The sequence below is a fragment of the Paroedura picta genome, chromosome 16 (genome assembly GCF_049243985.1).
Source record: "Paroedura picta isolate Pp20150507F chromosome 16, Ppicta_v3.0, whole genome shotgun sequence".
NCBI lineage: Eukaryota > Metazoa > Chordata > Lepidosauria > Squamata > Gekkonidae > Paroedura > Paroedura picta.
In genome coordinates, this window is record NC_135384.1 from 14,140,572 (window position 1) to 14,153,403 (window position 12,832).

The 12,832-nt window shown below is 39.2% G+C and overlaps 1 protein-coding gene across 1 annotated transcript; it reads right to left on the reverse strand.

Annotated features, from left to right (window-relative positions):
• Nucleotides 1-518: 518 nt before the first annotated feature.
• On the reverse strand, nucleotides 519-10,000 carry LOC143825401 (vomeronasal type-2 receptor 26-like). Its single transcript, XM_077313431.1, has 8 exons — nucleotides 9,743-10,000; nucleotides 9,225-9,641; nucleotides 7,710-7,919; nucleotides 7,258-7,485; nucleotides 4,792-4,866; nucleotides 4,468-4,594; nucleotides 3,402-4,056; nucleotides 519-693 (listed from the first exon to the last, which is right to left on the reverse strand). The coding sequence occupies exons 1-8, from the start codon at nucleotides 9,998-10,000 to the stop codon at nucleotides 519-521; spliced, it is 2,145 nt and encodes a 714-aa protein (XP_077169546.1).
• Between the last annotated feature and the right edge of the window lie 2,832 nt (nucleotides 10,001-12,832).

Sequence of the window (12,832 nt, forward strand, 5' to 3'; positions counted from 1 at the left end):
GCTCAGCAGCACTTGCCAAGGTGGATTTGCCTACCAAAGAAGGGCCTCCCTGGGAGGTCTCCATGCTCCCTGCTTGCTGCCAACTCCCAAGGTTTCCTCCACATGTTTGCCCAGGAGCACGGGATCTGCGAGGGTACCCCCGGCTTCCAGGGATATTCCCGCAAGACTGACTGGGAGGAGGAAGCCCGTGGGAGCATCCTGACAATCCATGAAAAAACTAGATTTGCCATTTGCAGAGAGGCAGTAAGCAACAAAACATAAAACAGAACACCGGTGAGGGAGGAGTTTTTTTTGTAATGCCTACGAATTGTCGCTATATTTTACTATTCTTGAAACCCATGGCAATAAAGCAACAAACAAATTTTTGTTAATAGTTTTGTTCTGTGGATTTAAAAATGTATCACCCTAGAGCCTTCTGCTACATTTCCTTATCAGAAATTGTAATAAACTCAGAGTGTTGCATCATCTGTGCTGAACCTTGCAAAATAATCCTAATGAAGCCTACACAAGAAACCTAGTCAAGTCACATCACTGTGATTGCTTCTCAGGAAACAGTTGGGACAATCAAACTGTTGCATAACAAATAGTGTCTTTTTGATGGCATGAGCCAGATCACAAGTAATAGCTGTCCTATGGTCATAAGGTATATAAGCTTGATATATAACTTTGCTTCTCCTTGGAATGTCCATCGTTCTGTTAGAGAAGGCAATTTAACAAAATTATAATTACATTAAAAGGGAGATGCTTCATTCATTTACTCTAATATCTGCCTAGTCACATGCTAGAAAGAAGTGAATTCCATGTCCATGGAGAGAGATAAGTTCAGTTCAAACTTTATTACAATCGTGCAGACCAAGTTGTATGAAGGTAATATATAAAAGACCAAAAAAAAAAGATCGTCATTTGATATAACGCAGTTTAAAACAGATGATAAATTAGAGCTTAATATTATGCTAATTTAGAGCATCGGATTTTTATGGTGGTGGCACAAAACTTAGCCAGCTGAGTTGTCACCTGGGGGAACTCATCACTCTTTGCATCATGATGTTCTGGCAACTTTTTAAGGAGTGGTTCAATCAAGTTGCTACGAATGTCTATATAATCAGGGCAGTGGAACAATATATACAATCTTGTATCAATTTCACCACTCCCATAAAAACATTGTCTCAGTGTAAGGAAAATGTTCGTATAGCGACCCTCTACAAGAGCTGAAGGCAAGACAGAGCATCTTGCAAGGGTAAATACCCCTCTTTGCTTACTTATTACCAGCTGAGACAAATAAGCGGCAAGGGCCAGAACATATCTTGTTTTAACTGGGGCCAAAAAAGTTGGAGTTTTACTCAGGTCCAGTTGACGTCGATTGTCTTGTATCCACTGCTTAACTAATGATGCAGCTTCATCATGAGCTAATTTGGATAATAAGTGTATGGAGAAGCCCAGACTTTGAATTCCTCTGTGAACAGCCTTAGTCCAAGAAGATTGGAAGTTGTCATTCAGGGTTAAAGAAACTATACCCTGTGGGTTATGTATTCGTTTCAGCCACATTCCTTTTCCTGACAGGTAGATTTTGTCTTGGACCATTAACATTCCTGTTTCCAGATGCACCATAGAGTTGGTTATACAGCATGGAAGTTGGAGGAGTGCCCAAAGGAATTTAGGCTGGATCCTTTCAAGCTTGATAGTATCTGATGTCAGAGCACCCAAAAATGCACCATAAGTGAGTTGGGCTAGAGATTTAGCAGAGTATAGTTTCAGGGCTGCTGGTATAAAGAATCTGCCCTTTGTTCGATGGAATGTCAATATATTATTTGCTGATCTTTGCCTTAGTTCTGATGTATATGAATAATGGATTCTCTTTGCTCCAGAGGCTTGAATCATAGAATCATAGAATCATAGAATCATAGAATCATAGAATCATAGAATCATAGAATCATAGAATCATAGAATCATAGAATCATAGAATCATAGAATCATAGAATCATAGAATCATAGAAGGAGTGGTTCATATATACGCCTAAATATATACACCTAAATATTTAAATTTGGTTACTTGTTCAATTTTGTGCCCATTTAGCATCCATGTTTTAGATTTTGGACATTTGCCAAATGCCATGGCCTTGGTCTTCTGGTAGTTAATTTCAAGGTGTTCTTTTTCACAATATTGGGCAAGTATTTTGAGCATTCGCCTAATCCCTATGGGGGTTCTTGAAAGAAGAACTACATCATTGGCATAAAGCAGTATAGGGATTGGGCAACCAGCTAATATTGGGGGATGCAAGTCTGAATCTTGAAACACTTGGATCAAATCATTTATATAGAAGTTGGAAAGTGCAGGGCCTAAGACATAATTCTATGAAAAGTTACTTCATTCATTCATTCACTCTCAGATCTGCCTAGTCACAAGCTAGAAGGAATGTCCAAATAGATAGATCACTTAAGTAAGTAGTTTAAGATTGCCAGTCTCAAGTTTGGGCATGAAGTTCTCCCATATCTACAAATGATCTCCAAGAAACAAAGATAAGTTCTCCTGGACAGTGGGGTGTATCATACCCCACTGAAATCCCTCCATTCCTCAAACACCACTCTCCTCAAGGTCTACCCCCAAATTCTGCTGCTATTTCCCAACCCAGATGTAGAAACCCAGAAATGATTTTAAAACTCTGATAAGTATTTCTGTTAGTGTTATGTATTGTAGAAGTGGACAATTAATGTTAAGACTAAGGAAACAACTCTATGAGAATTTAAAGAGATCCATATCAGGTCAAGTGCCACAATGTTAGATATGGACATTAAGAGAGAGTGCATAGAAAACAGAGTGCAGAGTTGTTAACAAATAAATCTGGACATCATTAATGTATATGGTCACTAGAAGTCGAAAGTGACTTGCCAACACCTAAAAAACACACACAGAGACAAATTAAATATATCAAAAGTACCACTCCAGGTCAAATGACACAATGTTAGATATGGACACTAAGAAACTGTGGCACTTTAAGAGAGATGACAATTTTTAAGACTAAGAAAATAACTCTGAGAATATAAACAGATTTATAACACTGCAAATGCCAACAATTTGGGTATGTAAACTTAGGAATTATAGGTCTGTAGTAATTTAAGAGAGTGCACAAAATAATACAGACAATAACATATTTTATTAATATTACCTCTTTACAAGAAATTTTCTATTGTTTAGTTCAGGCCTAAGGACAATGATATAAATTTTCGGTGAAAAAATGCAGCCAAGTAAGCCGGCACTAGAGATTAAGATGGAGAAGATCTCCACAGCTACCATGGATTTCCCTTTGGTGCTCAGGTAGCTTGGAATAAAAGACAGCCAAACACTGCAAAAGAGCAACATGCTGAAAGTGATAAACTTGGCTTCATTGAAACTGTCAGGCAACCTCCTGGCTAGGAAAGCCACCATGAAGCTGACTGCAGCTAGGAAGCCCATGTAGCCCAGGACACAGAAAAACATGGCAGCTGAGCCCTCATTGCATTCCAGTATGATTGTCTCCTTCAGTGAATGCAGGTCCTTATCTGGGAATGGAGAGGATGTACTGATCCAAAGAACACAAATGCCTACTTGAACAAGGGAGCACGTAAGGACAAGAGAATAGGCCTGTTTCTTCCCCACCAATGGCCTTAGCCTAGAGCCCGGTTTGGTAGCCACGAAGGCCAGAACCACAGTGATTGTTTTGGCCAGTACACTGGAAATAGCTACTGAGAATATGATGGCAAAACTTGTTTGTCGGAGAAGGCAGGTCACTTTTCCAGGCTGCCCAATGAAGAGCAAGGCGGAGAGGAAGCAGTGAGCAAGGGATGTGAGAAGAAGATAAGTCAGACTGCGGTTGTTGGCTTTGACTATGGGAGTATCCTGGTGCTTCAAAAATGTTCCAAATATTATAGCGGTGACCAGGGAGAAAGAAATAGCCAAGGTTGCTACGATGATGCCTATGGGTTCTTCATAAGAAAGGAACTTTATATCCTTTGGAAGACATTGATTTTTGTTGTAATTTGAAAACTTATCATGTGGGCAAAGAACACAGCTATCCATATCTGAAAAGAGAGAAAGAAAGCTTATAGTCACCTTTCTTTGCTCTCCACACATCAGACACCTTTTGAGGTAGATGAGGCTGAGAGAGCCCTGATATTACTACTCATTTAGAACAGATCTATCAGTTTTGTGATGAGCCCAAAAAAAAAGGACAATGATGACAGTAGACCTTAATGAATTCTAACACAGGGTTCCTATGTCTGAATCATAACATTAACATATTTGTATCGTGGTTTTTTCTTTGTCTGTTGAAATGAAGGTTTTGCAATCTTAGTCAGGAAAGTAAACAGCAAAATAAGATGCCCCAAATATGCCCAGATGCTATGGATCACGTAGTGCTTTGTGCATGATCTTATATTGGATCTAGTATAATATAATATTATGTATGAGTGATTGTTCATTCTCTTTCCTACCTATCTGCTCAGAGATCATCCCATCTGAACATAGAACACAGTCATAGCAGCAAAATTTCTTTCCCTCCTTCTTTTTTCGGCTGTAGCCAGGAAGGCAGTGATCATTGCACACGGAAAGTGGTAGAACCTATCCATAAACAGAAAGGCAGATTGGTACATTCAACATATCCACTGAGAACCTCAGATGAGCACAATCTGTGCTGTTAACAGCAGAGCAATCTGACAGTGTGTTAGAGGATAATTTAGGAAACCCTGGTTCAGATCACAGAGCCATGAAAATTCACTAGTTTCACCTTGGGCCAGCCTTTCCCTAATTCATCTCACAGTGTTGTTGCTGATATCAGCAGATATCTTGGTAGCTTTCCAAGACCATTGTATAGAGGGTGATACTGCACGTTCCTGAAATGGGAGATGGGACAAGAGAATAACGTGATACCTTGTGCTAGTTTAACAATGTTTATTATTAATTGGCAGATTAGAAAAGAACATGGTTTTCAGTAACCTCAAATTAGACAGTGATTCGTTGTTAACCTACCATGCATTTAAACAGGCTGAATCACGGATAAATCACCAAAGTGTGATTCAGCTACCACTGATATAGCCTATTTAAATGCAAGGATGGCAGGTTTGGCATGGATAGCCCTGAAAATTGCCTAAATCAACATTGATTTTAATATCAATCAATATTTATTTACCGTCATTCAGATCAAAATTAAAATACAAGCAATTAAAAACTAAGACAATTTAAAAAGAGAAAAAACAGTAACAGTACTATAAATTTTTTAAAAGATCTGACAACATAAAAACTTTAAGATGGTATATTCAATATTTAAAACATAATTTAAGTTGCCAGTGACAAATGGCTCTTGGTACTTTTGAAATTGGATCAGAGAGAAATTTTCTGATCCACATACATAGTGCGCAATTTCATGGCGGGAGAGCAAAATTCAGCTGAATTGATTTTAGTATGTTTTGGCCTGTCTGAACCAAATTGCCCATGTCTAGCCACATCTGCCCATGAGGCACTGTACTGAAGGCCGCTTTAGAATCATACAATCATAGAGGTTAAGGTGTCAAAGAGGCCATATAATCCAACCCCCCACTCAGTGCAGGATCAGCCTAAAACATCAAGGATAAATCAACAAATGCTTCAAATTTTGAGAAATGCTGTAAAGTCCTTTGCAGAAAAGAACATGCTTTTCAGTAATCTCAAATTAGACAGTGATCCGTTGTTGAACTACCATGCCTTAATTCTACCTGTGCCTGCTCAAGGTTACCTTCCATTTGCATAATTTTAAACAATGTTCATTATAGAATTTGCTGATTGTATTTAACAAACAAATAGGCCTATAATTTTCCAGATGAGTTATACAACCATTCTTAAACAAGGGTACAATAATGGCCAAGCACCATTTTGTGGCATTTGGGCTGTTCTATAAATGAAGGTAAAAAGAGCTGGCAGGATTGGACCCCATCAATCTATATTTGATTTTGGCCAATCAGCTGGAGCATTCTCACCATCCTTTATTCAATTAAAATGTTTATTTCATAGGCTGAAACCAGAGTCTAAGGAAGGTTAAAATCTGGGTTGATGTGAGGATAGGGAATCAGCAACTGATTTGTGTATAATGTGATGCTCCCACCTCTCAGATGAGATAGTATTGGCCATAAAACTAGATGGGGAATTATGAATATGAGAGGTTTATCTACAGAATTCCTTGGTATTATTAGATTCAGTGGCTTTGATCAGTGCTCACCAGTTCGCACTTTTGGATCTCAAAATAACCTCATGTGGTCTTTGGCATTCCAAGTTATCTTTGTTTGTGATTTGAGTTAGGCTAATTTTAAATGATGAAACAGCCTTATAATATTTTTTTTCTTTTACAGTTAGGCAGTCCTGGGCAGAGTCTGCACTTACTTTGTTTATTCCATTGTCAATCCTGTTGAATTCAGATCAATTTGAACTCAGGTCTTACTCTTTCACCCCCTCCCCATTGAAACAGGAGGGTGTTCTGCATGTGGTTAGGGTAGTTCAGAAGGGGGGGGGAGCCAAGCCTCTTTCTTTTCTTGAAGGGGGGGAGAGGAGCCAAGCAGGGAGCCTCTTTCATTTCTTTGAGGGGGGAAAGAGAGGATCAAAGAAAGCAGAGAAGGGAGAAAAAAATCCAAGACCGACAGAAGTTGAAAGAAATTAGGGGCTTCTCCTTTAAAACAAGCTTGTCACATGAGGAGTTTTAGCCAATCAGAGAGTCTCTACCACAGACAAGAGCTCAGATTCAAAACAGCCTGCTTTCTTAATCCGAATCTTGAAAGATATCGCACAATAAACATAGGGTCACTCCGGATCAATCCTTCTTGCTGCAGAAGGAAAATTTAAATCGCCCAAAATCAAAATGGAAATCTCATTCTGTGTAGACAGCAGGGACTGAATTGACGTGGGATTGGAAGCTCTGTGCAGTTTACACCCTGGCAAACCAATTTTTAGATCAGAATCGTGGAGGCCCCTGTTCTAAACTGGTCTAAAAAGAAAGTGTATCAGCTCCACGTAAGTGTTCTTCTAATAAAGATTACAGAGGAAAACAAATGATATATCAGTGTTATCTATCACCAAAATACTCTATGGTCAATGCTAGGGATCATAGTAGATACATGGTCAATATAGATACATGAACATAACCCATGAGTTATGCAGATTATTGGAAGAAGGTGAATGGGGGTGACAGATTCAAAATACTGGCAGATAAAACTTGAATATATCGATATATTTTTTTAATATACATGAAGATATCCCACCTGATTAAATGTTCTGTGCCACACAATTTGATCATCATGAATGGTCAATTGTTCTCCTGGAGGAGCCCAAGGATCAAACCTTCCAACTTTTACTCTGATGAAGGAGCCATTTGGGAAAGTGACCCAGTTGGTAACATCAAAACCAACTTTCAGTTCCCCATTTTCATTAAACTGTATGGTGTCACCAGCCGTGGTATTGAATGTGATGCTCCTTAAAAATATGTTCAGCTGATTAACAGGGGGAAACGAAATAAAATGTAAGGAAGACTAACCAATAGCATTGTGATTTATTGAATTCCTAAGATCCAGAATATCTCCTATAGACATTGGGACAGAAAGAATAATGTCCTACCATAAGATAGTGGTACTATTCATTGATAATAAAAGAAAGTTGTAAAGTATTTTGGCCTTGAACAAAATGCTTCCCACAAATAACTGTTTGGGTATCTTGCCAGATATAAACCCATAGCTCTGTAGTTTATAGGTCCTTTTGCCAGTTTTGACTGTTGCACCATGTATGAACCTACTTTTTGGGTCATGATTGTTGATACCTGAGTTGCTTGCAGGTTGGTCAGATGTAACACACTATGTGGATCTGACTCTGAAGGGTGTTTAGAAATTTCTCCTGGTCCAGAAAAGCTGTCAATATACTCACCGTAACGCTACAGGGTTATGATGCCTTGATTGTTGGAGCAGCATTATATGAGCTGCTGTTTCAAAGTCTCTGTGAAAAGTTTTAAGATTCTTACTTGCTGAAAACTTATAAATATGAGATTGTTATTAGATTACATTACCTGATATTAATACTTGATTCATCTCATACATTTTACACCAGTTTCACCTGAGCTTTCTCCTTTGACCTTGAATAAAATATTTTGATTTAGTTTTAAACATTCCAAAGCCTCTTGTATGCCATTTACAGAGGTTTAGTTAAGAGGGTGTTTGTGTCTCTTCCCTCAAGTACCTGGGCTGACCCAAGATCAAAATACAATAAAGTGAAAGGGTTCTCCATGGATCTCCAGAAAAGTAGAAAATAGATCAGGGGGCTACTATAAGAGAAAAGAAAAAAACTGGAAAAGAAAAAAACTGGAGAGAAAATCCTGTTTCCAAGGGAGGTAAAAGGGTATGACCACATCATCACATTAACTAAAGATTAGCATACCCAGTGCATGAACAGTAAATCAAACCATCAAAGAGCTGAAAAGCACCATACAGACCATCTAGTCCAATCTCCTGCTCAATGAAAATCATCTCCAGGGATCATGATCTGTGTGCCCACGGTAATGGTTATCTATATGTCATTAAATAGTATTCATGATATTTTCTTCATTATTTCACTCTGCTTATTGATATTAGAGTTATTTCTTTGTTTTTCATCATCTTTAATCCTATGTATACTGTCCTTTTATTTGGTGTATATTTGGAAACTGTTTCAATATGTAGACATGGATGCAATAGAAATAATTTAAATGTAAAATATAAAAAAGAAGAGTTTCTTTGTGATATCCAGTTTGAGAAGGAGTTACCTGCCAGGGTTGCACATTATTGAAGACTAGGCTCTTCCGTTTTTCTATTTCTTTACGTTTAGATTTAAATATGTAGATAGCATGCAATGCATGTGCCACTGCATAAACAGCATTGTAGACATTATAACTGTGGCCAGTCATGCTCATTTCAAATACAAGTAGTGGAATAGAATCCAGCTTCTCCTCTCCAGAGCACATTTTGTTGCCACCCCCCTGAACATCTGGATTCCTCAGTGAACAACCAAATGCCTGCTCCCAGAAGTTCTCGATAAAACCATCTCCTTCTATCCAGGAAGGGCTTATGGACTGCTGGAACATTTTGAATCCTGGTGGCTGATTTGAGTGGACAGCAAGGGATAGGGCACCATGAAAAGTTTCAACGTCCCAAGTTCTTTGGACAGACAGTGATTCAAAATCCCAGTGGCATGTGACAATCCATACCTTATGCAGGGGTGGAAATGAAATAAAGCTTAGTAAAAGCAACAACAATCTCAAATTGAACATGGATGAGTTTTCTCCATATACAAAGTGCACATTGGCTTTGGTTTGAGTGAGAAGTGTGAAATATTCTTCCTGTTTTAAAAGCACATCCACCTCATCTTGGAAATAATTCTGCTTTGGTATTCTTATACTGAAGTCAAAACAGATGCCATTCTCAGAGAGCATTGGCATGATGATCTGCAAGAACCTGTCCCCACTGTCATCTCCTGCAACAAAGAGAACAATCCAGGTCCATCTGAAGTAGAGAAATAACTTGATAACTCCCATGTATTGAGTGGCTTCATTTGGGACCATCTGATACACAGAAGAAACGAGCAACTGGCTACCATGTGCTGGTGATAATGATCCATAAGCAAGCTGGAAAAAAGTGTATGTATATTAGAATGAAAAAAGAATTACATACATTCAATTATGTTTCCATACCACCCTATGGGCTGTCCCTTCTAGTGATGGCCTACCTGTGGTATATTGTATATGGTGCTTATGGTGGCTATATTGACAGACATCTTTGAATTCTGTCCTCCAATAATTGCAATCTGATTGTTCTGTTTATCACACTGGAAATTGGGGAGAAATTTGTGCTGTGAAGAAAGGAAGCTCAGGGTGGCTTTATAGGTCATCCTTGCCACATAGTAGCTGTTGAGAATGTGGAAGCCCAAAGTGATGTTCGGTAAGATGTTGGGATTCCCATTGATTTCTTTGATGGCAAAAGCCATGGCCAGGTTGTGTTGGTAGTTCTTTGGGACCGATCTATAAAGAGAGTTCTAGATGAGCTTGAAAACCAAGGAACAAAATTTTATCTTCCTTTAGTTCTTCATATTTATACCTCTCCTTCGTATGACATTTAAATTTTAGATTAACCTCTCACTTTTGTTCTTTTAACTGTGCTGCTATTGTGCTTTTCATTGTGCTTAGACAAGTGCTAATTTTCATCACACTGCTATAAAAAAAATATATTGTGTTCCTTTGCATACAGTAGGATTATAAATATGGATAAGAGGCCATGATTAGTTTACATCATAGCTCAGCCCTATAAAGACTGGCCTCTACTGAAATACTGAATCAATTTACGTAATGGATAGTTTTGTTAATAGGTATATTGGGATCCAAAATAAGTAATATGCCTTTTTAGGTTGTATTCCCATGCATAATGGTATTTTTTTAAAAATGCATTGGGATGGTTGCAGGTGAACACATAATCCTACCTGGATGTCTCCACTCTGTCTGTTTTATGGAAGAAGCAATCTATATGAATTAACTTTCCGTTTTTGGCACTATGCTAATTCTCCACTTCCTCTCTTCTCAAATTATATAATTTGTGTCCACAAGAAGAAAGCCAAACTTCTCTTTCTGTTTAGAAACACTTTATACAAAGAGAATGTAGCTAAATGAATAAATGGTACAAAGAGTATGAATAAATAGTACAAAGAGTGGCTTACATAGGCTCAGAAATGAACAATTGTGTAGGCTGCTCTTTGAATGAGGGAGCTTTGTATGCGTAGAAGATCTGAGAAACAATCTCACCCACAATCAGGTCACCTGGCTGATTAAAAGCATGAGGAATAGGAAGAAGATCGACTGTTGTGGTGCATTGGGTGGGATTCTTCATGCCTGCAGCATGGCCCAGCAATAAAAGCAGCAGCTGTACAGATATCTTCCTTGTGACCAACTTTTCCTCCATGCCTAGATATATGTTGACATGCACCATGTCATCAGCATGAATTTTATTCTGATTTTCCATGGATAAGGAAATGAATCTGCGGGTGTCTTTGAACTGGTTTAATCTACACTGACATGCTAGAAGTTTCCATTAATGGATAGTTTACCCACTTTACCTTCATTACTCAGTACAATTCATTTCCTGGGGATTCTTAGATTCTTTTCTATGGATGAAATTGTTGTTCCTTTTCGTAGTCTGACTTTCTTTGATGAAATGACCTTACTGATGTATAAAGAAGATTTATGTGACTCTCTGTATCTATGCATCAAAGCCTGGCTAATTTATGGTGGTTTTAGATGCAGTGAATGCCCCTGGACATTTCTTGCCCAGCAAGAAAACAATTTTAATGACTGGGCATACCTTCCTAATAATAGTGTTGCTGACAGTTTTGGCCTTGATCTCAAATGTCCATGGGCAGCGGCATAATTTAACTTAATATGTACACACGCAAAGGCATGCTAAAGGAGGAAACTCATCATTCTACTTGGTTTGGAGAACTTCAGATTTTTAGGATCTATCCAAATGACCAGTCTGTAATAATTAATAAGTAAAATATATTTACTATTATTTATTATTTAGATTTTTCTCTCTCCACTCCCCCAAGACTCATGGCAGGATACAGAAAGACAAATAAAAACCTTATTAAAATAAATCATAATCCTCAATACCATTAAGTCCACAAAATCCCACAAATCTCATAAAACAGTGGCATAATCAGCAATCCTGCCCCAATTTAAAGTCAAACCATACAATTACAGGATCGCAGAGTAGAGTAGCGTGGGCCAGAGCAGGGTCCCTAGTTTTCTCTGAAACCTAGCTTCAACCAAAGACCTGGGTGTAAACTGGAGCGTTTATTCCAGCCCCAGATCGATTCAGCCCCTGCCCTCTACACAGAATGCGATTTCCGTTCGGATTTGGGGTGATTTTAATTTTCCTTCTGCAGCAAGAAGGATTGATCCGGAGTGACCCTACCTTTAGTGTGCAATATCTTGGAGTGCTGAAAATCCTGAATAAAGAAAGCTGCATGGTAGAGAACCTCTGATAGGCCACACCTGGTCATGTGACACGCTTGCCTAAAAGGAGAAGCCCCTAACTTCTGTCAACTTCTGTTGGTCCTGGACTTTTCCTCCCTCCTCTGCCTTTTTCGATCCTCTCCCCCTCTCCTCCAAGAAAAGAAAGAGGCTCCCTGCTTGGCTTCTCCCCCCCCCCTTCAAGAAAAGAAAGAAAGAGGCTTCAAGAAAAGAAAGAAAGAGCCCCCCCTCTACCTTCTGAGCCTCCCTAACCACGTGCAGAAGACTTTCCTGTTTCAATGGGGAGGAGGGGGGAGAGGAAGACCCGAGTTCAAAGCAATCTGAATTCAACAGGATTGACAATGGAATAAAGAAAGTAAGTGCAGACTCTGCCCTGGTGGAAGATCTCCATTTTACAGGCCTGTGTAACTGAAACAGCTGAATCAGGGCCCTCAGCTCTTTTGGGAGCTCATTCCACCAGGTCGGGCTAGGACCGAAAAATGCCTGGCTCAGGTTGAGGCCAGGCATGCTTCTCTGGGACTGGGGACCACAAGTAGATTTGCACCTGCAGAACCCTGCAGGGGGCACAAGCAGACAAGCAATCCCACAGGTAGGAAGGGCCTATGCTGCAGATTGCCTAAAAGGTTGATACCATAATCTTGAATATGATCTGGGTCACAACTGGCAACCAATGCAGCTGCTTCAGGACAGGCTGAATATGGGTCCACCAAGATGTACCATCTTGTGTTCCTGGGCAAGTTAGTTGCGAGGGCCATAGCAGACAAGGTCCTGGCATTTTTAGAGGAAACTTTGGCCCT